Raw genomic sequence first — 25230 nt, forward strand, 5'->3', positions numbered from 1 at the left:
TGTGGTGTTGGATGGAGCTGTTCCCAAACCAGTTGTGATGCAATCCAATCAAATACCTTCTATGGCACATCTGTAGAAGCTGTGAGAGTTGTTGGGGGGACATGCTGAACTTCCTAAGCCTTCTAAGGAAGGAGAGTCGTTGGTGTGCTTTCTTGACCATTGCTTCGATAGGGCTAGTCCAGGACAGGTTGCTGGTGATATTTTACTAAATAATAACATGAAAATGGATTTAAAAAAATTAAATGCACAATAGACATATTTAGTGAACAAATCATCAAATTAAGCCGAATTGAAACAGATTCACTTGGTTTATTTCACCTGTACTTTGTGAGGTAACAGTGGAGTAATCCTCTGATTGCCTCAAATTCACTGGTAGACTTCCTTGGGCCACATTGTGCATTTCACTGTTCCACATTGCCTGCAAACAGTCCACAAATGTGAGCGCAGTGTGTGATAGGAGTTGCTTCAGTGCAGGCAACCTATTGAAATCACAAAAAGGCTGTGAAAGCTGCTGAGACCCAACCACCAAGTTCAAGGCTGTCAGAGCTGTCATTATTATTGGGCATTTCGATTATTGCAAATGGGTTGCAACTGGTGGAAAAAGGTTTTTAAACATTTTTATTTCATCTTTAGCATTCTGAAACCACATTCATATATTAAAAGTAATTAAAAGCATCAAAACATAAGTAAATAAATAATTAAATATGGCCTTAGTCACACTTTTTTTGCATTGGCCTGTCTCTCATTCAGTTGACCAGTGCAGTGTAAGAATAGCCGGTGGCTGCAGTGGCCTTAGGCCCATACCAGCTCTGGAAACATTGATACAATTACAGGTAGTTCCTACATAAGCAAAAGTGTGAAAGCAGATCTTCCAGTTCAATACACAATTAATCGAAAAAATAGATTCCAGGAACCCAGCCCCTGATTGGCCTGAATCACATTGGCTCTGGATCAAGAGGTTTCCCGAAATTTAAAACAAAGTTTTGCTGTTCCAACTTGACCAGACTCTTTATTTGCCCAAACCCTGTGTAAAGTATTGGCTAGGTTCAGACAATGAAAGAATCCCAAGCCCTCTGAAGTATTGTTCTCCTAACTGTCACCATTTTTAGCAATTCTAACTTAAATGAATATTGAAAATGCAATTTGATTCCAGCCTCTTGAATACTGAATTTAACTTAGAGCAATATTCTTATTGTAAATTCGTTATTATTTGTAGGTTTGATTGCAAGGATCTCAAAGTTGCACCATAACTAAAATATGGAAAGGGATGATGAAACTATAGTGCCAGATACTGATTGCTTGTCAAACTCAGATACACACAGTCATCATTAGTCACTACACTGATCAGGAATGATCTGGTCTCTTCACGTTTTAAATAATCGTATCTTACATCTTCATTACAGAAAATTATGCCAAAGAGCAATGTGCGTATATAAAAGACCCAACAGGAGCTTTTTCCAGCTGTCATTCTGTAGTGGAGTATTTGGTGTATTATGAAGTAAGTCAGGATTTTGTATACATTTTTGCAGATGAAAATATTTTATCAATTTAACCAGCTTAAAGCTGTTCAGAAAATAAATAATTTCAGCATCAAACTATGCAATTACGAAATTTGACTCAGCACTTCCTGTTGTGATTCATCCTTGTTACCCCGATGTGACTTCACTTCAGAGATGCATGGAGTGATGTCCCACATGCCCCCAACACACCAATCTAAAGCCCTGCAACAGCAAAATCCTTTTGCTTATGTTTCTAAAAATAAACATTTTGATTTATTTGGTCTCATCCCCAATCAAATTCAATGCTGGTTTACCTAATCTCACTCTTCTGATTTCCTCTTTCCTGACTTTATTTCCCATCAATCTCTCCTTATGTTCCTCTCTTTTGATGCTGCTGCCCAGGCCTCTCTCCTTAAGCTACTCTCCATCCCCTTGCTCTCATCCCCATTCCTAATGCTTCTCTCTCTAATCCTTTCTAGACGTCGTTCTCCTTTGTGATGATGATCTCCATTTTGATGAAGAACCCAATCCTCCTTTCCCAACACAGCTCTTCATCTGTCTCTCCCAATTCCATCCCCCTCACCTCTCCACCAATGATATTTCACATCGTCTTCTCCAAATGTTGCTTCCGACTTCCTTTCCTGATGCTGTTTTTAATTTCTTCACTCCTGATGTTGAGTCAAACCTTCCGATTTCAAACCTGACAAATACTGAGCCAATATACATTGCAGCACCACATTATTCCATTCGGTTGGGGGTTGCAAGGGATCAGCATTTACATTTATGTCTGGACCAGCAACAGATTTCTCATGTTTTTGTAATGGGTGTGATGGCACCTCAGGGGGTCATTGACTCTCCTTGACACAATGCGTTATTTTGGATGCAAAGTGAAATTTCTAAGTAAATATGTTTCTATGATCGAATTTTGTATATTATCCCAAATCCAGCATAGGTTATAATTAGTACCGATTTACATTCAAACTTTTCTCTATACAGAATTTGAATGAAGTATCCTTCACAGTTGGGATTACATACTGTATAATGTACCATTGCAACTTGAATAAACATTTCCCATGGTTTGGAAATCGGCTTTCACTGCCAATAATTCTGACACACCAAAGCCACCCACTTTCATGAATCATAACAATGCAATTTTATGGTAAAACATAAAGCTGGATTTGATGATTGATTGCAAGATTCAGCAGGGAAACTGGCCCTTCGGCCCACCATGTCCACACTGGCCATTAATCACCCTACATACAAGGAGCGATTTACTGAGATCATTCAATCTACAAACCCACACGTCTCTGTGATGTGGGATGAAACCGGAGCACCTGCAGGAAACCCATGTGATCCCTGGGAGATTCTTCAAATTCAATACAGGCAGCACCCCAGGTCAGGATCAAACCCAGATCTCTGGCGCTGTGAGCAGCAGCTCTGTCAGCTGTGCCACTGCAGACCTGTCTTGAAAATAACAAACTTTGAGAGATTTAGGTTTATGGAAATAAGTTAAAATGATTTTTTTTCAATTCAGGTTAAAGATTTAAAAGTTATGATAATATCCACTATTGAAACATTTAAAATGATAACAAATCATGTTTGTGTTTTTAGATGTGTAAAGCTGCTTCATGTAATTGTATAAAACTCGATGACTGTGTGTGTGCGGCAATGGAAGCATATGTTCATGCTTGTTCCGCAAAGGGCATCGTTGTGATGAACTGGAGGAGATCTATTTGTGGTATGTAGTTTTTGGTCATAATTTCCATTATAGAACGAAAAGGTTCACTTAGAACAGGAGGCGGCAATTCAGCTGCTAAACTATTCTGTGCCATTCAATTACATAATTGCTGACTAATTCTACTTCATTTCCCCACTTTTACTCTATTTTCCTTGATATGCTTAAGAAAATATGTCAGATATGCAAAAGCAACACCTGTTCCAGTGTTAACAGGATTATAAGGAAGGCTGTTTCAAATGTAATGATGAGTCAAAAAAGGTTTCATTTTTATCCCACTGAGGGGGCAAATAACCATTCCGAGCATTACATTGATCTCATCTTTTCACCTTTACAATTACACTAATCTTTTGGAACAGTTTATGAAATTACATGTTCATAACATAAATTGATTTCCATTTTCTTTTTGGGGGTCTAACATATTTATCTAACATCTTCACCCCCTCAGCAATATAGCTATTGCTAACATATTAAAGCCTTGAATGCAGCATTAATACTTCCATCAGGTCTGTAAAAAAGTCTTTATTATACCCATGGAAAGTACTTATGACCTCTTAGCAACACAGTCCATTTACTTCAAAATATTATCAACCAGTTAATCTCTAGCTCATAACATGATTCCACTTAATTTAGACCATATTGACGCATGATAAATATCATAGATTTGATCTAGCATTTAACCATATTTGCAAGGCATCTTTCGAATATTATATTCTTTATTAATGCATCAAATCAGTAACATCCATACGGTTGCTCTATCATCCCTCACTTTTTGTTGTGGCTGTGGACATTGGAGCTGATTGATGACCTGCTGTTAGTGATAGAAATAGATGGGTTGGACATAAATGTAGACAGGTCAGTTTGTAAGTTTGCAGATGACTGTGAAGCAATCGTGTGCTGTCATATTATGCAGTGGGATATAGATCAGCTACAGATATAGCCGTGGAAATGGCAGAAGAAGTTTAATCCAAGTAAAGGGCCTGTCCTGCATTCACGACCTAATTCACGACCTCTGCCAAGTTTGCCCTCGATTCCTACTTGCAGCATGGTTGTCACAAGTTCGCAGGAGGCCGTAGGAAGTTGTAGATTGGTCGCGGATAGGTCATGATGCTAGTTGTAGGTACTCGTGCTATCAAATAGATCACAACATTTTTTTAGCCTGATGAAAAATGTCCACGAGTAAAAAAGGTTGCAACATTTCGTCGTGAAAGTGGGTCAGGTGCTTAATTGAGAGGTGTTGCACTTTGGGAGAATGAATGTAAGGGGAAAATATACAATTGATTAATAACCCAGCTTCGCACTTGGGCACATGGTGGCACATCAGTAGAGGTACTGCCTTACAGATCCGGTGACCCAGGTTTGATCTTGACTACGGATGCTATCTGTATGGAGTTTGTATGTTCTCCTCGTGACCGCGTGGGTTTTCTCCGAGATCTTCAGTTTCTTCCCACAATACAAAGATGTACAGGTTTGTAGGTTAATTGGCTGTGGTATAAATGTAAATTTTCCTAAGTATTTGTAGGATTTTGTTAATGTGTCGGGATCGCTGGTCAGCGTGGTGGGCTGAAGGGCCTGTTTCCGCACACTATATCTCTAAACTAAACTAAAAATATTGAAATAAAAAATTAATATAAGCACTAGACAATGTATAATGTATTTTCTGTAGAATGTTAAATATCATTAATAATATTTTACATTAAATATATTTTATCAACGAGCAAATGCAAAGGGGTTGTCATAGGCATAAAAAATATGGGTACTCTAAATTATAAAAAAAATTGCATCAAGAGAAGAGAATAATCTGATTTGGATGTGTCTGCAGAGAATAAACTAATTTGGTTGTGTATTTACTCGTAAAATATCATAATATTAACATTCCACTATATATATATATGGCATTTTATTTAAGAAGGAACTGCAGATGCTGGAGAATCGAAGGTTACACAAAAAAGCTGGAGAAACTCAGCGGGTGCAGCAGCATCTATGGAGCAAAGGAAACGTTGCCTATTTCCTTCGCTCCATAGATGCTGCTGCACCCGCTGAGTTTCTCCAGCTTTTTTGTGTAACCATATATATATATGGCAAATGGCTAAAATCATATGCTAACATTGTAATTCTTTTCTTTCAAGCAATAACTTGCCCCAGCACACAAGTTTACCATTACAATATGAGTGCCTGTAATCGCACCTGTGAATTTCTGTCAACGTTTGACTTCACCTGTCAGTTTCAAGACACTCCAATTGATGGCTGTGGTTGCCCTGAGGGAACGTACATGGACGACAAAGCAACATGTGTACAAATATCAGAATGCCCTTGTTACGTTAATGGGATCATTGCAAACAGAGGTGAAATTATTACAGTAAATGGAATGAAATGGTGAGCATTTGATGTTGAGCTGCACAGTTTGAATCCAATTATTTGTTGCCTACAATCATAAAGTGATAACATGTAATTTTTTCTCCCAGTTTCTGCCAGAATGGAATCCCATCTTGCCCTAATGAAAACAGCCTGCCCATTTCAGAAGGTTAATAATTTTCCAAACTTTTTTCCATTATTGAGGTGCAACATTTAAATGTATCATCAAAATAATAATTAACATGTGTATATAAAAGAACACCTTGCTTTTCTTTAGGTTGCCAAGATAAACAATTTTCGGACTGTACCAATACAAGTTTATGTAAGAGGACGTGTGAAACCCTAAACAAACCATGTGTAAGTGAATGTGTACAAATACTAGCTTGGTGCTTATGTATCTTCTTTTATAGATTGAACAATATGTTCAGTCTATATTATTTTACATGATCATTGTAGAATGAAGCATGCAACCCATTTAGAAGTCTACATTATGATATTCAATACGTTAAATACCGTATATTACTAAGCATATACTGGATAATTACTATGATTTTTAATATGTGATGATTACCTATATATGTTTTTTAGTTTTCAGTTTAGTTTAGTTTATTGTCACATGTACTGAGCTACAGTGAATAGCTTTTGTTGCGTGTTATCCAGTCAGCAGAATGACAATACACGATTACAATCGAGCCATTTACAGTGTTTAGATACAAGATAAGGGAATGCTTTCAAGAAAGAGTTGGATAGAGCTCTTAAAGATAGCAGTCAAGGAATATAGGAAGAAGGCAGGAATGGGGCACTGAAGGGCCTGTCCCACATGGCAATTTTTTCTGCGACTGCCAGCATAATTGATTGACATATCAGTGTCACCGAAAGATTTTGAGCATTTCAAAATCCATCGGCGACAAAAAAAAGTTGCAAAAATTGAGGAAACACCGCGCGTCAATGAGTCGTCATGCCGCATCACACTGCAACTTTTTCAGTGACTTGATACGTCAGCCAATGATGCTGGCAGTCGCCGAAAAAAATCGCCAAGTGGGACAGGCCCCTGATTGTGGATAATCAGCCATGATCCCAATGAATGGTGGTGCTGGCCTACTCCTGCACCAATTGTCTATTGTCTATTGAATAATGTTTAGTGCAAGGTAACGCCAACAAAGTCCAAACAAGGATAGTTCGAGAGTTATCAATGAGGTAGATTGTAGTTTAGGACTGTTTCCTGGTTGTGGTAGGATGATTAATTTGCCTGGTAATAGTTGGGAAGAAACTGTCCAGAATTTGGAGGTGATGGTTTTCACACTTTTATACCTTTTGCCTGATGGGAGAGGGGAGAAGAGGGAATGGCTAGGGTGCTACTCATCCTTGATTATGTGGCTGGCTTTGCCGAGACTGCATGAGGTATAAATGGAGTCAACAGAAGGGAGGTTGGTTGGTTTGTGTGATGGTCTGGGCTGAGTCCACAATTTGCTGCAATTTCTTGTGGTCTTGGATAGAGCTGATCCAAACCAAGCTGTGATGCATCCTGATAAAATGCTTTCTATGGTGCATCTGTAGAGAGTTGATGAGAGTTGTAGGAGACATGCCAAACTTCCAAAGCCTTCCAAGGAAATAGAGGCATTGGTGTGCTTTCTTGGTCGTAGCTTCAATATGGGTGGTCCAGGAGAAGTTGTTCGTGAAATTGACTCCTACGAATTTGAAGTTTTCTACTTTGGCACCGTCAATGCAAACTGGGGTATGTGTAGTGTTTCATTTCCTGAAGTAGATCACTATCTCTTTTGTCTTGCTGACATTGAGAGAAAGGTTGGTGTCTCAACACCAGGACAAGAGATTCTCGATCTCCTTCCTGTACTCCATCTCATCATTATTTGATATCTGGCCCACAATGGTGGTGTTGTCTACGAATTTGAAAATTGAATTAGATTTGTACTTGGCTGCACAGTCGTGGGTGTACAAGAAGGAGGCTGAGAACGTTTCCTTGCGGAGCACCAGTGTTGAGGATTTTCATAGAGATCATAGAGGATCATTTGTCCTATCATCACCTGATTGTTATATATGTTATATATTGTTATTTCTGCCAATTGATACAGTTTTTTCTCTCTATAAAGCCAGACCCATGCGTCCCAGGTTGTGTCTGCCCTGATGGTTTGGTGGAGGATTCCACTGAAGGATGCATTGAACCATCCCGATGTCCCTGTTTATTTGGAGGTGAAACCTTTGGTGGTGGAGAAACAATCACCATTGATTGCAATACATGGTGAGCGAAACAAATACTGAGAGGAATGACCCCATAAAATATAACACTAACTACATACAACTGTAAAATGATATATCTCTATACTCTACATTATAGCACATGCAATGGTGGAGAATGGGAATGCACTGATAATTCATGTCCAAAGACCTGCACTGTTTATGGAGATGGTCACTACATAACATTTGACGGAAAACGATTCAAATTTGATGGCAACTGTGAATATATCTTTGTGGAGGTAAGATGAAGGAGTAACATTTAACACGACTGTTTCCACTGTCAATTCTGTTTAATTGCAGATGTTATTAAGTTATTTTTCCAATCTCCATTTTTCTCAAAATATATCTTTATAAGGGACAATTTACAGAAGCCATTTAACCTACAAACCTGCACATCTTTGGAATGTGATAGCAAACTGGATCACCCAGAGAAAACCCATGAAGTCACAGGAAGAATGTACAAATTCCACACAGAGAGCACCTGTACTCAGAATCAAACCTGGGTCTCTGTTGCCGTCAGGCAGCAACTATACCGCTGTTCAATTGTGTTTGATTTAGATACACTTTAACATATGGAAAATGTGTGTTCCACTGGCTAGCTTGGAAGATAAAGACATCAAACAAATTACCATTTCAGGGAAGGCAGTGCTCAACATTATTTGAATCTGATAAGTGTGTAAACAATTCTAAAATAGGAAAATTATACACATTGACTGGCAGTGTAATAACAAATTATGTGTTTGAATTCTCATTGCACAAATTATTTCAAAATATTTTAACCTTAGGACAAATGTCGACGAGAGATTGGTACATTCCAAATACTGACACAAAGTGTTCCCTGCTGTGAAAATGGAGTGACATGTTCAAGAGAAATCAGAATCTTGATTGGGGTATGTATTTTAATCTATAACATATAAGATGAACTGTAGGTTATGCAGTTGCAGTTTCTAATCGGAAATTATTCATATAAGATAATTTATTTTCAAATTTATCCTTACAGGGGAGAGAATTAACTTTATCGAGTGCAACTGGAGTACGTGAGGTGTCCTCTGAATACAGCCAGTGCGCAGACAATTCATATACAATTCACACAGTTGGACTCTACTTAATCCTGTCATTTTCCAATGGGATCATTTTGGTTTGGGATAAACGGACACGACTTTCAATCACACTGGATCCAAAATGGAAGGTGAGTGGGGATTGAAAATTAAATTTCTGCTTAATAATACAGAAAGTATAATCTAATATTGGAATTATTGGGAAGCTTGATTCATTTCATATATATATATATTTACATCAAAACTCACAAATACAGATGGGAAAAAATCTGTAAAGTTTGATAGAGCACAAAAAAATGACTGGGATGGCAAAGCCAAGGTTTGGTGGTAAATGAAGGAATCACTCTAGAAGATCTGGAGTATAGAATCCATAAAACAACAACAATATTCTAAATGTTCATCTATTACATGATATAATAGGTAGCCTCATAACAAATTTTGCTGGACAATATTTTTCTATATATATGTGAAACAGTATTGAGATTCAAAAAACAAAGGAAAACTGTCAAAATTTAAATTGTGGAAAATAAAATTGGATTAGATGCTGATAATTAGCGATTTATTGGTTTTACAACAGATTTTCTGAGTAAGAGTTGGACTTGTTAAAATGGGAGTGAACATTCAGAACCTGAGGCTGAAACGGCCAGGGTGAGGCGGGGAAAACGTTGCCAATTTAAAGCTGGATCATGACATGGCCCGAATGCCAAGTGGTTGGAAGTAGCAGTGTGAGAAACCAATACTTTGTGAAAAGATCATGACTCAAAATCCACGAGGGATATATCATCTGTATAAAATTTAAATATTTTTATATAAATAAATACATTTAAATATATTTAAGAGGGAGTTTGATGTGGCCCTTGTCGCTAAAGGGATCAGGGGGTATGGAGAGAAGGCAGGTACAGGATACTGAGTTGGATGATCAGCTATGATCATATTGAATGGCAGTGCAGGCTCGAAGAGCCGAATGGCCTACTCCTGCACCTATTTTCTATGTTTCTATGTAAATAATTTTCCTGAAAACAAGGAAATAAGGTTAGTTTCAGAAATGTATTCTTGTCCTGCCATTTATTGTCAGGAATTTCTACTACATGGTCACAGGCACAGATCTAAACCATATATATGAATGGACACAGGGGTCAAGGAAAGAGCGTTCACGTTGTGGCCCAGTTTCCACCAATCTTTCCACCACCATGCTCAAGGAGCACAAGAAGCGACAAGACAGACACTATTGCATGCAGATGCCGAGAAGTGTGTTCAACTCTGGCTGAACAATCGCTAATCTTGTGTGTGGACTCGATAAGAAGAAAAATGGACACAAAATGCTGTAGTAACTCAGCAGGCCAGGCAGCATCACTGGGGAGAGCTGAGTTATTCCAGCATTTTGGGTCTATCTTCCGTTTAAACAGCATCTCCAGTTCCGTCCTACACCATATATATGAATCATGTACGCATACGGACCATGAATTATGATGTGAATGGTTTTAAGGATGATCTAAACTGTGAGGAGTAAACAATGCACCAGTAATCTGTGCAGGAAATGTACATAGCAAAGATGTGGAAGATTCAAGAGCTGCAGTAAGTAGAAATTGAGGATGGAAGCTTTTATTAAAGTTTAATAAACCAGGCTCAATTTATGTTCTAAAGATAGACACAAAAAGCTGGAGTAACTGAGCAGGTCAGACAGTATCTCTGGAGAAAAGGGACAGGTGAATTTTCAGGTCGAGATCCTTCTTCTAATATGAAGCAGGATCTAATTCCGAACGTCCCCTATTCCTTTTCTCCAGAAATGCTGTCTGACCCATTGAGGTGGAGTGCCTTTTTATGCCTATCTTCGGTTTAAACCTGCATCTGCAGTTCCTTCCTACTAAAATCATGTTCTATTTTAGATGTATATATTTTCCCTTTTAAGTCTATTTTAAAAGCATTTACTTAAACCTAGAATGAAAAAAATCTGTACAAGCTAACTCATTGTAATTACGAAAAAGCCCACTACATCTATAAGTTAATGCATCCATCCAGAACCATGCTGAGGACTTCTCGTTCAAGGATTTGGTGGTTTCCAGAAAATAACCAGAGATTTTACCACATCACTCTATGGACTATTTTATTCTATGCAATTGTGTCATGGTTCATGTCATAAAAAATAAAAAAATAACTTGTATTTAGTTAGGACTGCTCACAACTTCAGGAGAATCTCTTGAAGCTGAACAGAATGTTTTACATAAATATAGAGACAAAAAAAAACGCAACAAAAAAAACCCAATTGATTATAAAAAAATAGATTGATAAATTCACATTTGTAGTGCCCAATTTTAACAGATCTCAAAGCACTTTATTGGCCAATTTTCTCTGCTGGTTTAGAATAGTATAAACCAGTATTTGTGATTTTAGAATGGTAACCATCAATATGTTTCTTCTGTTGTTAAAGAATAAAGTTTGTGGCCTTTGTGGAAATCTCAATGATGATCTTGAAGATGACTTAACATCAAAGGGGAACACCTTGCTGACCAGCACTGTGGAATTTGGGAACACCTGGAGATCCACGCAGCTTTGCTCCGATACAGTAAATGAGATATATCCATGTGATAACAATCCATATTGTTTGTCATGGGCGCAGAAGAGGTGCAACTTAATTCATAGCGCAATCTTTCAAGCGTGCCATAAAAAGGTAAAAGACAATGCATTTGAGATATAACGCATTTGATATATAATATGAAATGAGCTGCATTTCCATCATTCTTTTTCTGACACTGTTACTTTATCAGGTTGATCCAATTCCATTTTATGATGCTTGTATTCAAGAAGCTTGTGCCTGTGATATGGAGGGAAAGTATCTTGGTTTCTGTACTGCTGTAGCTGTGTATGCAGAAGCTTGTAATAAAGCTGAAGTTTGTATTCGCTGGAGAACCCCTGAACTTTGTCGTAAGTGTAACCTTATGCATATTTAACAGACACAGTGGGTAGAAGGATGACTCTATAACAATGAGATCCTCACTTCTTCTTGAACATGGTCCCAAAGATACTCATGCAATAGTTTGTGCATTGTGATCAGTTACCTCCAGCCTCCATGTGATCAGCATTTGCATCACTCATTTTTTTCTTAAATACAATTACTATCCTATTCATCAAGGGCACGGCAGCACATTTTTAAAGTTCAGAACACCAATTGTTCACAATGCAACTGCTCCTGGCTCCTGCACATGTAACATGCTGACCAACAAATAACATCACTATTTAAATCTGATACTAATTTCTGTTATCTTGAGCTCAATTTATAACGACAACAAATAAATAAACAATATTTTCTTTATCATATACCCATCTCTTTTTTTGCAGCTGATAAGAGCTTGATCTTCACAACTCCCAGTGACTTGAGCTCAATTGAAAATTCCAATGCTGTCTCTGTGGAGTTTTCATGTTCTCCCTGTGACCACTGGGTTTCTTCTGGGTGCTTTGATTTCCATCCACTTCCCAAAATGTGCTACATGTTGGATTAATTGCCCATTGTAAATTGTCCCTCCTATAAGATAAACTGGAATCCCGAGGAAGTTGATGGAATTGTGGAAAGAGTAAAACAAATTGGAACACTAGGAACATCAGATGCTGAAATCATGCATATAGATCAAAGTGCTGGAGTAACTCAGCAGGTCAGGCAATATCTCTGGAGGACATGAATGTCCATGTCCACCAGAGATGGTGCCTGACCCGTTGAACAACTCTGACATTTACGTTCTATATTTAAAAAAAAGGGATGTGTGTAAATGGTAATGGATGGCTAGTGTGGACACAGTTGTCCAAAGAGCCTGTTTCTGTACTGTGTGACTCGAGGATGATAAGATCCCCTATCCTCTTCTTGAACAGGATGGGGAGGATACTTAGAGGCAATTGTTTTTGCATTGAATCGCAACATTTAAGAAACATTTTGACAGGTACATGGATAAGACTTGTTTATGGCCCAAATGCAGGTAGATGGGACTAGTGTAGACAGGACATGTTGACACCCGGTGTGGCAGGTTGGGCCAAAGAGCCTGTTTCCACGCTGTAGAACTCTACGACCTTGTGAATGATCTGTGACCTGCAGCCTCAAAATAATCAAAATCGTCACCGCTCTTTTTCTTACAAGTGATTACAGCCGTGTCAGTGAAAGGCAGATCAGCACTGCAGCACTTTTTAAATGTTCACACTCAGAACTTTTCACAGAACAATATCCCATTATTGGGTTCATTTGTAGATTTTTATTTGCAATTTGTAATAGGGGCCATCATCCAGCTTCCATCCTCTTTGTGTTCTCTGCCATTGGGAGTAAATGCATGTATCATCTTAACTCCTAATGTTGCTGCTGATCAACTTTATGTAATGGAGGAGGGCAGAGAAGAATGATTGTATCTCCTTTGCCTACCCCAGTAATATTTATTAACTGCAATAAAAACTTTTGGGGAGGAACAAGATGAGTGTTAGTGAATGTTGGGATTGAAACTCTGCCAAGACAGACTTTGTCCAACAGTCCAGATTAAAGATCATCTTGCTTAAGTGTATTAAAGGAGCAATTAAAAATACCATTTTAAAATACTATTTCACATTACAGCTGTGTACTGTGACTATTATAATGCTCCCAATGAATGCAGCTGGCACTATCAGCCGTGTGGAACGATAACAACAAGAACATGTACCGGCCATTTCATTGGAAAGAAGTATTCGGCAGTTCTTGAAGGTGCCGTATAAATTAAGTTTTCAAATTTGATGACATATTCCAAAATGTTTTAAATTACTGTATCCAATATAATATTAATTAATTTTCTTTAAATTATTTGTACCTTTTGATAAAGATTTGTAAAGAATCCCAGTTTCTAATAAGCAATAATGCATGTAATATAGTTAGTGATTGATAGAGTAGATGAGTGGAGCCAGTGGATGTAATACATTTGGATTTCAATAAGGCTTTTGACAAAGTCCAATAGTCAATAGTTATTATATTATATTATATGTAATGTTATATTACACATGCGGGCGCTGCTGTTTGTGGCGCCATTATTCAAAGTCCAAAGCTCGGTCGGCCTGCATGCCCAAAGTACTCCAGTAGGTTCCGTGAACCAACATCCCTCTCCTCTCCTCACATGGCCATCTTTGTATCCCGGGAGTGCCTCCTCCAGCCTTCCTGAAGGCACTGGAGGAATTACCCTGGTTCACCCTCCTACCAGTCCTTGCTCCTTGGGATGATTTCTCCAGCTCCCTCCTGGTTATGGCATCTGCCAAGCATTCGGGCGGGTTCCCATTCCTATTGACAGCCAAGCCTTTGGTTGAGGTCCCGCCACCCATGAGATCCTGCTGACCATGAGCCTTTGGGCGGACTCCAACGAGCCTTCAGACAGGTTCCCAGTTCTGTTGACTGGCGAGGCTTTGGGTGAGGACCCGGCGACCTCCAGCCTTTGGGCAGACAACGACAAATCTTCGGGCCGGTTCCCGGATGCACCGGAGTTCACGGCGGGCGAGTGCTCCTCGGAGGTCAGTCCGCAGCAGGCAAGTCGGGCCTACTTGCTGGGAGCATCCTGTCTGTTGCTTGCCGGGAACAGTCAATAACATAAGAGCACATGAATCAATGATAATATACCAATATGGATTGAAACCAGTTATCAAACTAAATACAATGAGGGGGAATAGAAGACAAATGGTATAATAGTCTTTATAAGAAAGTGTTTTATCACAAGGGTAAGTGAGTCTTGTTGTAATTATATGGGCCCTTGTTGAATCTATGCCTGGAGTGATTATGCACAGTATTGGTCTCCTTACTTAAGATAGGATGTATTTGCTGTGTGGTCAGTGGGCGGCAGCAAAGATGCCCTAAAATGATAGGAAATGGCAAGTTTGATGTGTGAGGACTGGGACAGTCAGCAGTGTAGAAAAGTGGCAAATTTCATCGAAACGTACAAGATTTTTTCGTAGCTCAACAGGCTGGATGCAAGGAGGATATATGATCATCCACAATCTTCATAAAAGAGTTGGTTCAAAGAATCAGGTGGACTGGTTTTCCTACTTACATGCACAAGATGGCAGCCAAGATGCAAAGTCAACAAATATATCAATACTCTCTTGGTATTCCCTAATTTGGGCTCAGTTGTGGCAAAATCTAAGTGTTTGCTTTTTTTTAAGGGATTCAATGAACTGGATTCAAATTTTGTTTAATCGCTACATTTTCGAGTTCATTGAGTTTTGTCACTGGTGGATCTGATTCTGTTGTTACTTAAAATATCCAGCATTCACAGAGTTCTTGTTTATCTTTATAGTGACTTTTACTTCTCAATGTTTCAGGTTGCTATGCCAAATGCCCAGAGAGTGCTCCTTATTTGGATGAAAATACAATGAAGTGCGTTGCATTACCTCAGTGTACATGCTATTATGAGGGAAGGATATTGCAACCGGGTGAAACAACAAGAAATGGTTGTGAAGAATGGTAAATTATCCAAAAGAGAGAATTTTATTTAATTCATCATGTTGGAACCAATAATCTTGTCATGAAAGTGGGTCTAGAATCTTTTACACATTTAACTATTCAGTTATAGGGTGTAATGGATTTCACTTAGTGTTTCATAGCCCTTTAAAGAAGAAAATGTTTTTCTTGTAAATAGCAAACACGCCAGATTAATTAATTTAAAATATATATTTCTATTTGACATTTACAAAATTTAGATGGAAATTTTATATTTTTGAATAAAAATTATTTTTCTCGATTCATATTGAAGCAGTAGGTTATAAAATAGATATTTTGACAATTAAAAAAATACAGCCTGTACTAATTCCCAACTTCAAGATTCTCATTCGTTGTTTCAAACTCCTTCATATATTCAGTTCAGTTTCAGTTCAGTTTAGTTTATTGTCACGTGTGCCAATGTACAGTGAAAAGTTTTTGTTGCGTGCAATCAGTCAGCAGAAAGACAATACACAATTAAAATCCATCCATTTACAGTGTACAGACAAATGATAAGGGAATAACATTTAGTGCAAGGGAAAGCCAGCAAAGTCCGATCAAGGATAATGCGAGGGTCATCAAAGCGGTAGATAGTAGTTCAGCACTGCTCTCTGGTTGTGGTTGGATGATTCAATTGGCTGATAACAGCTGGGAAGAAATTGTCCCCAAATCTGGTGGTGTGCGTTTTCACTGTTCTTTACCTTTTGCCCGATGGGAGAGGGGAAAAGAGGGGGTGGCCAAGGTGCGACCTGTCCTTCATTATGCATTATGATTTATTATGATTAAGCATTCTAATTTCCTTCAACTGCATCTGTGATTCTGTTCTGCAATATCTACTTTTGTTAATTTTGATTCCTATAAGTAAAACCCCTCGTAATTCTCTTTTGCTCTCCGCTAACCTGCACTTTAAAAGCTTTGAAAATGATTTCAGTTGGAATAGACCTTTCATTTTCTCTGCTGAATTAATGTCCATTGGTTGCCCATAATTTTTAGAAAATATAACATAGAACATAGAGCAAATGTGCAGGCCCTTTGACCCATAATGTCTGTCAAACATGATGCCAGGTTAACCTTTTCTGTCTGCAAATGATCTATAGCCCGCCATTCCCTGCATATCCATATCCCGATCTAAAAACCTCTTAAACACCACTATTATATCTATTATATCTGTTGTATCTGTGATACATCACTAATGTATCTGTTTCCACCACCACCCCAAGCAGCACCTAACATGCACCACTATTATCTGTGTCAAAAGTTATCCCCTCTGGGTTTTAACATTTCCTCACTGGAAAAAAATGTTCCAACTATCTACCCTATAAATGCCTCTCAAAACTTTACATACTTCTATCAGGTCTTCCCTCAACCTCTGATGCCCCAGAAGAATCATTGAATCCAAGTTTGTCCAAACTATTGTTATAGCTTCTTCTTCTTCTTCTTCTTCTTCTTCTTCTGCGTATAGTGTGCACAGCCTAAAGTATTAGGTCAACTTGTTCTATTTGATCTTTTGTTTGTGCACGTCGGGCTGATTGCATTAGTCGAAACAGGGTGGACCACGTGAAGGTTGCGATCTCCTCCCCCTCATTATAGCTAATACCTTCTAATCCAGGCAGCATTCTGATAAACCTCTTTTGCACCTTTTTCCAAAGCCTCCACATCATTCTTGTAAAGGTTTGACCAGAACTACAAGAGTCAAGAGAGACTAGAAATAGAGATACAGCCTGGATACAGGCCATTTCGGTCCACAGAGTCCACAACAAACTCCATCACCCACTCACACTAGTTCGATGTTATCCCAGTTTTGCGTCCTACACACGAGGGTAATTTACTGAAGCCAATTAACCTACAAAACTGCAGCCTAACCTAAGTTTTGTAAAGCTTCAACATAACTTCCTGACTCTTATACTCATTGCCCTAACTGATGTAGCATATTGTATGCCTTCTTTATTCAAACTCATTCACCATGTGCAGTCACTTGTCTGCAGCTGTGGACAACCATCAGGCCATTGAATGCTCCAAACTCCAAACAACTTATTCCGCTTTTGCAATATATGTGTTTACAAACCTGAATTCCATGAATATGCCAGTTCTATATCAAAACTACCAAGCCACCGTGAATCCCTTGCATGTTAATATTCTGGATCTGTGTACCACGAGGAACTTTATTAGAAGCCTACTAAAATCGATGTAAACATCCCTATCCTACACTCATTAATTACTTGCTCAAAGCCTCAATCAAGTTTGTAAAATACAAACTGCCACAAGAAAAACCATGCAGACCCTCCCTGATTATCCCATTCTCTTCCAATTGCGAGTAAATCCTTGCTCAAAGAATCCTCCCCAATAATTGCCCAGGCGCTGATGTGAGGCTCTGGCCTATAATTTCTATATCTACTTCTCTTCTTAACAAAAGAACATTAGCTGCTCTCCAGTTCTTTAAAATCATGCCTGTGGCTAGAGAGGATACAAAAATTTGTGTCAAGGCCTTGCAATCTTATCTTTTGTTTCTCTCAATAACCTGAGATTGATTCCATTGGGCTCAGGGGATTTATCCACCTTATTGCTTTACAAGAAACTAAAACAACCTCCTTCTTAATCTCAAAGAGCCTAGAGCATGTTAGTTTTCTCTGCACTGTTCTCACTATACTCCATGAAGTTAATATAAGTATCTATTTTGAGTAATTTGTAGTTTTAATATCTTGTTTGTTTTACAGTATGTGCCAAGATGGCATCTGTACGTGCCACCGTAAGTAAATTTGTTTAGCATTCACTTATTCATAGACCAGAATTATGGAATGAATTATCATATTTAAGATATTAATATTGGTTTAGTCAACAATGCAATATTAATGTTATTATCGATTAACCTGAATGTTTCTAAAATACTTTCCAAATACTAATTAGCTACAAATTAAATCTACAGAAAAAATAATACAAATGAGTTGATATCATTGCAGTAGTTATATATTTATCTACCAAGATCGCGTTCTATCTTTAGGTTCTCTATTTCTCCATCAATGTTTGGAAGGAAATCCTCAAAAAACATGAACAACAAGGAATGAACCACACCAAATAATCACACCATAATTCTTGTGTTGTTGTGTTTCTTCTGCTGAAGTTGTGGCAGATAAACTTGACCAAAAACAGTTTATGCTAATGTCAATTTAAATCACTACATGTCACTTCTTATTCACGCTCTCATATCACAAATGCACCCATTCTTTTGAAGGATCAACACATCTGTGATGTTTTTGTTTATTTATTTGTGGCATGAGTATTGACAGCGAAGTCAACATTTAAGGCCTAGAAATCCAGCAATGGGAACAGCCATATTTCCAGGCCAATTGGAGTAAATGTGAGAGCGGATTTATTTAGGTGGTGGTGCTCTCATGCACCCATTGCAGTTATCATTTTAGTTAGTAGAGGCCATACATTTGGGAGATATTATCGCAGAGGTTTTAGTGAGCCACCTGCAACTTCCAACATAACTATAGTGGTCTTATACATGGCAGGTTGTTTGTGCTCTGAATGCAATGAAGCATATTAATGTAAATTCCAAGGCTCAACATGGAATGGAGTGGTAGAAAGCAACGATCCATATTATACTGGAGTTCGTCAGTAATCTGATTAATCACTTGGAACCAACCAAATAATAAAAAATCATAAAGACAGTAATAATACAGAATAAAACTTGACTTCTCCCATTGGTCATTTTGACTCGGTTCATTCAATCGGCATTTTCTCCTGAAATGGATATGGGATATCAGCTTTATTCCCCAGCATGAAGCACAATAGCAGTTGAGTCACCTGGAGATTTATGTCGCTCACTGATTGACATAACAATTTTTTGTGCCTTATGTGAAACAATGTACCTCATATACAACAATGCTTATACTTCTGCTTAATAAGAACTAGTCAAATGTCTCAAATTGATTAGGACTCCTGCTTTATTGTGTGTATATTTATTACAACAGGAACAACAACCACAACTGCTACAACAACAGTCACAACACCAACAACAACTACGATTTCTTCAACCACCAGTACAGGTAAAGACATCTTAGTTTTCTATTTTAATAAAGAATCAGATTTGAAAATTAATGCCACAATCTTGGCTGAATATTTCAATTTTACCAGAATAAAGTGGTATAAATCTCAGTGTGCAAAGTTGCAGTAACTATCAATGATTGTGAATTAATCATTTACACTTAATTTAGGTTTGTAATATTCCCAAGAATATCTCATACCCGAGTCAACTTCGACCGTAGCAGACATTTAAGATGCCAAGACCAACTCTTATCTGCCTGCACATAATCCATAACTCACCATTCCCTGTATATCCATGCACTTGCCTCTACCACCACTCCCAACAGATAATTCCAAGCACTAACCTTCCTCTGTGTACCTGCCTTGCACGTCACCTTTAAACGTTGACCTCTCGATTTAAAGATGATATTTGAATGTGTTTTTTCCATCCTGGGTAACGATTCGGAATGTATCTGTGCTTCATAATTTTATATACTTTTATCAGATCTCCCCTCAACCTCAGGCATTCCAGAGAAAACAGGCTTTGAAATATTCAGCTGTTGAATGACAAAGAAAAGCATCTCTAGCATTAAATATAGAAACATATAAAATAAGCGCAGCAGTAAGCCATTCGGCCCTTCGAACCATTCAATATGATCATGGCTGATCATCCTAAATCAGTACCCCATTCCTAGTTTACTTAAATAACTGGTCATTTATTGTACATTTTATTTTGCTGTTGATACAGCTAAGGTGCCTGTAAAGCTGCAGAAAGTAAGCATTTCACTGTACCAGTTCCCATCTGGTCCATATGACAAATAAGACATTCTTGATATCTCTTAGCTGGAAGGGAAATGCTCTGAGTGTTTTGACCATCTCAGTCTCCTGATAACCAAATTATATTTATTTGATGGTTAATTCCATCAACATAAAATATAAAATATATAGATTAGCAGGGTACAAGAAGATGCAACTAGTGCATCATTCTGAGTGTTTTGAGGATCTTAGATTCATGCTTACATATTTTTATGCATTGGATTGCAAAATATTGAGTGATCAGGACTTTTTTTTCTGGAGGCAAGTAGTGTGACATTTGGAATAATTTTGCATTATTTATCCAAATAATTATTGATTGTTATACTGCAATTCAATTCAAATTCAGAGCAGCAAATTAAAATAATGTTATTCTGTTTCAATATAAACAATGGCAACACGGATAAGAATTTTCAGTAGCAGCACCTTTCACTTCGACCCATTTGATAAATATAAATACAGATGAGCATAAAAACATAATGAGGAACTGAGTTGGTGTATTCTGCTTCTCATTTTCCTCGGGCATTCTGCAGGAACAAGCACATGCAGGAGTACAATGAACACATTTTGCACAGGTTGACGATCATAACATGTTTGGACACATGATCACAAATACTCATTGTTTACTGATACATTTATGAGAAATAATGGCAATACAGGACAATACAATAGGACTCCTGCTTTATTGTGCGTATATTTATTACAACAGGAATAACAACCACAACTGCTACAACACCAATCACCACACCAACGACAGCTAATTAATGCCACAATCTTGGCTGAATATTTCAATTTTACCAGATTAAAGTGGCATAAATCTCAGTGTACAAAGACATGGTTGAGGTTCCATGTAATCCGCATTTGGTATGGTAAAAGACTGGGATTGTTTGTGAACAATTTGAAACATTCACCATGTGAATGGGAACTGGTGCATTGACAAAGAGAAAGAAATACAGCTGCATAATATACCTTCCAACTATTTTAAACGAGGATGAAAATGTCACCTGGTAAAACGTTTTATTAAAATGTGCCAGTTTATGAATTCCTGTTGAATGTTTCACAATGTTTCATGAACCGCTTCATCTTGGCCTCATTGATTAAATATAACATTATTTTCTTTCTCTAGAAACAACACCAACAACTGAGACCACTACCGTCACTACATCAGGTTAGTAACATCATGTTTGCTTTACTTTGAGTACGTCTGAGATCTGTTCAATTAAACTCTTCCCTCTTCAAGAACTTTGTTCATTGTTGTGCTCCAATTATTTATACATCGGTAGTTTCCCACTGTGAAAATATGGGAACAGCTTCTGAATTAAGGAGGCTTTGTGGTGCCGATTGCCTGCAGTAAGTTTAAAAGGCGCATTAAGGGCCTAGCCCACTGTACGAGATAATTCAAGAGTTCTCCCGAGTTTTCCCCTGATTCGAACTCGGAGAATGTCCGTAGCGCGTCCGTAGTAGTTTGTGGATGTCTCGTAGCGGCTTGTAGGAGTAAAAAGTAACAATTTTTTTCATCACACGTATTTTTTTACTCGTGGACATTTTTCACAGTGTTGAAAAAAGGTCACGAGTTTTCCGGATTTCCCGCGTACCTACCGTTAGCATTACGAGCCGCTACGAGACATCCACGAACTCCTACGGATTCCCAACGGACATTCTCCGAGGATCAGGGGAAAATAACTTTTTTTTTCCCCCATTACGTACAATTTTTACATATTCACATATGCTGTGGTGCTGCAGCAAGTAAAAATTTTATTGTCCCGTCCGTGATATATCACAGTAAAACACTCTTGACTCTGAAATTTCTGATCAGTAATTCTTGGAATACGTGCTGAACTTCCACAAAATCTGAAGTTGGTACATTAAGTAATTGAAATTGTTTGTGATGGCTCTGAAATATTCAGCTGCTGATTGACAATGAAAAAGTGATGCAGCCGTATGGTTGCACGCTTTATTCAATTCACCAGTGAAGTGAGACGGCACCAGAGACCCACCGAGTGGAGGTAGTGACGAAAATGACAACCAGTAAAACGTTTACATAAAATGTGCCAGCTCATGAATTCCTGTTGATGGCTTTATAACTGTGTGCCAATTACAATTGGCGACCCCCCTTAAATACAGCATTATTTTCTTTCATTAGAAACAACACCAACAACTGAGACCACCACCAGCACTACATCAGGTTCGTAACATAATCATTTCCTTTAGAACTCTGTGCTTTGTTTAGTGAAGCTCTATATAGCACCCTCTTCAGGAACATTTGTTCATTGCTTTATTCCAAAATGTAGTTTCTCACCATGAAAATATAGAAACACCTACCAAATTAAGGAAGCCTTTTAGTGCTGGTTGCCTGCAATAATTTTAAACAGAGCATTTCGGCTGGCAACTTTCAGTAGACAAGGATAAGGATTTTCACTTTTATGATAAAGGTCTCTTCCCTTCGCCTCTTCCACTATTCCGGGAGTTTTTGGTCATGGCAACGCTGTGAAACTGTTTAGTTTCTGCTCAATGATTTTTCCACAATGTATCAACGAAGGAGTTTAGAACTTTCTTTGCAAAATCACAATGTCTTTTCATACTTTAGGTCCATTTGAAGTAAAATTTGGTTACTTTTAAATGTCCTTTGCTTAGGCACGATAATGAACATTGTTCAAACTCAGCCCATTCTCAGCAAAATGTGCAGTGTTGTACTGAAACTGATTGGTGACTCTTGCAATTCAATTTGTAAATGCTTTTCTATTTGCTCTGCAGAAACAACACCAACAACATCTTTGACAACTGGTACAACTGAGTCCAGCTCCAGTTCCACAACAGGTGAGTCAAACCACTTTCAATAAACATTGGCAAATCAAAGGCAATGAGACAACATTTCTAACATCAGCTTTGTGACTTACTTCTTGCATAATTGCTTACATTATTGGCATAAATTGCGCAAATATACATGTTAAGATGTCAATGTTTGGCTCATAATAATTTTACCAAGTTATTGCTCAATTTCAAAATAGTTCGGAGTTGTGGAGGAAATGAGTTGGTGTTTTCTGCTTCTCATTTTCTTTGGGCATTCCGTAGCAAAAAACAAAACCATGATTGTAATGAACACATTTTACGCAAGTTGAAAATCATGTATCAATGGGACATATGAACAGACATGCTTACCCACAGTACACACATTCCATACTATTAGAAATTATGGTATTAAGTTTGGAAGACGGATGATCTTCCAGGAAATCTGCAACTGGTGTATAGAGAGAACAGGATTATTTGTTATGGCACAGAAATATTCAGCTGCTGATTGATCAAAAGTATATTTTGCCCGGCCATTTTTTCTATGAAGGAAAAAAATGCCCTCTGTTAAACATTTTAATAAATGTGCTAGCATATGAATTCCTGCTAATTGTTTCCTGACTACCAGCAGTTAGCTGTATATCAATACCTCTTGGCTGTCGTGGTTGAATATTGCATTATTTTCTTTCAGTAGAAACACCAACAACTACATCAACAACTCAGACCACTACCAGTACTACATCAGGTTAGTGACAATATATATCAGACAATTGTAGGAAAGGCACACATAACAGGGAGTACATATAATCTCCATGCACACAACACCCACGGAATAAATCTACCTGAAGTCTCTGGTGCTTTGAGGAAGGAGTTGCCCTAGCTGTGGCACTTTATCGCTCCTTATGTTCTAATGTTCTGATCAGTAGTTCTTAGAATACTTGCTGAGCTTTCACAAAATCTCAACTTGGTACATTAAGAAATTTAAATTGTTTGTGATGCCCTGAAATATTCAGCTGCTGATTGACAAGGAAACAGTAATGCAGCCGTATAGTATGGCCGCATGCTTTATTCACTGATGAAGAAAATGACAACTTGTAAAACGTTTTCATAAAATGTGCCAGCTCATGAATTCCTGTTGATGGCTCAAGAACTGTGTACAAATTCCTCTTGTCTGTCCACTTGAATACAGCATTCTTTTCTTTCACTAGAAACGACACCAACAACTGAGATCACCACCAGCACTACATCAGGTTAGTAACATCATCTATCAATCTTGTTAGCTTTTCCTTTAGGATTCTGTGCTTTGTTTAGTGAAGCTCTATATAGCACCCTCTTCAGGAACATTTGTTCAATGCTTTATTCCAAAAATGTAGTTTCTCACCACGTAAATATAGAAACAACTAGCCAATTAAGGAAGCCTTTTGGTGATGACTGCCTGCAATAATTTTAAAAAAGAGCATTGAGTCTGGCATATTTCAGTGGACATGGATAAGGATTTTCACTTTTATAGAATATGTCTCTTCCCTTCGCCTCTTCCACTATTCCGGGAGTTTTTGGTCATGGCAACGCTGTGAAACAGTTTTGTTTCTGCTCAATGATTTTTCCAAAATTGATCATCGAAGGAGTGTAGAACTTTCCTTGAAAAATCACAATGTATTTTCATAATTTCGGGCCAATTGATAAATGACGAAGCAAAATTTGGTTAACTTCTAAATGTCTTTGTCTTTGGCACGAGCAATGAACATTGTTAAAATTCAGCCCAATCTCAGGAAAATGTGCAGTGTCGTACTGAAATTGATTGGTGACTCTTGCAATTCAATTTGTAAATGTTTTTCTATTTACCCACCAGGAACAACACCAACAACATCTTTGACAACTGGTACAACTGAGACCACCTCCAGTTCCACAACAGGTGAGTCAAACCGCTTTCTAGAAACATTGGCAAATCAAAGAAAATGAAAAAACATTTCTAACATCAGCTCTATGACTTACTTCTTGCATATTTGCTTACATTATTGGCATAAATTGTGCAAATATACATGTTAAGATGTCAATGTTTGGCACATAACAATTTGACCACATTATTGCACAATTTCAAAATAGTTCGGATTTGTGGAGGATATAAGTTGGTGTTTTCTGCTTCTCAATTTCTTCGGACATTTCGTAGCAAAAAACAAAACTATGATTCGAATGAACACATTTTACACAAGTTGAGGATCATGTATCAATGGGACATATAAA

At 37.9% G+C, this 25230-nt stretch overlaps 1 protein-coding gene across 1 annotated transcript in view; it reads left to right on the forward strand.

The window, feature by feature from the left end:
- The window catches only part of LOC129708043 (mucin-19-like), a 41049-nt gene that overhangs the window by 15413 nt on the left and 406 nt on the right, over positions 1-25230 (forward strand). Inside the window, exons 16-35 of the mRNA XM_055653585.1 lie at positions 1404-1498; positions 3111-3237; positions 5364-5610; positions 5700-5758; positions 5867-5946; positions 7698-7846; positions 7943-8081; positions 8628-8732; positions 8843-9031; positions 11329-11568; positions 11666-11822; positions 13486-13611; positions 15207-15348; positions 18078-18109; positions 19338-19412; positions 21329-21370; positions 22346-22387; positions 22957-23019; positions 23681-23734; positions 24839-24901. Of these exons, the coding sequence (XP_055509560.1) occupies positions 1404-1498; positions 3111-3237; positions 5364-5610; positions 5700-5758; positions 5867-5946; positions 7698-7846; positions 7943-8081; positions 8628-8732; positions 8843-9031; positions 11329-11568; positions 11666-11822; positions 13486-13611; positions 15207-15348; positions 18078-18109; positions 19338-19412; positions 21329-21370; positions 22346-22387; positions 22957-23019; positions 23681-23734; positions 24839-24901 (2226 nt within the window). The remainder of the gene's footprint in view (positions 1-1403; positions 1499-3110; positions 3238-5363; positions 5611-5699; positions 5759-5866; positions 5947-7697; positions 7847-7942; positions 8082-8627; positions 8733-8842; positions 9032-11328; positions 11569-11665; positions 11823-13485; positions 13612-15206; positions 15349-18077; positions 18110-19337; positions 19413-21328; positions 21371-22345; positions 22388-22956; positions 23020-23680; positions 23735-24838; positions 24902-25230) is intronic.

This window comes from Leucoraja erinacea, chromosome 22 (assembly GCF_028641065.1).
Source record: "Leucoraja erinacea ecotype New England chromosome 22, Leri_hhj_1, whole genome shotgun sequence".
Classification (NCBI taxonomy): Eukaryota; Metazoa; Chordata; class Chondrichthyes; order Rajiformes; family Rajidae; genus Leucoraja; species Leucoraja erinaceus.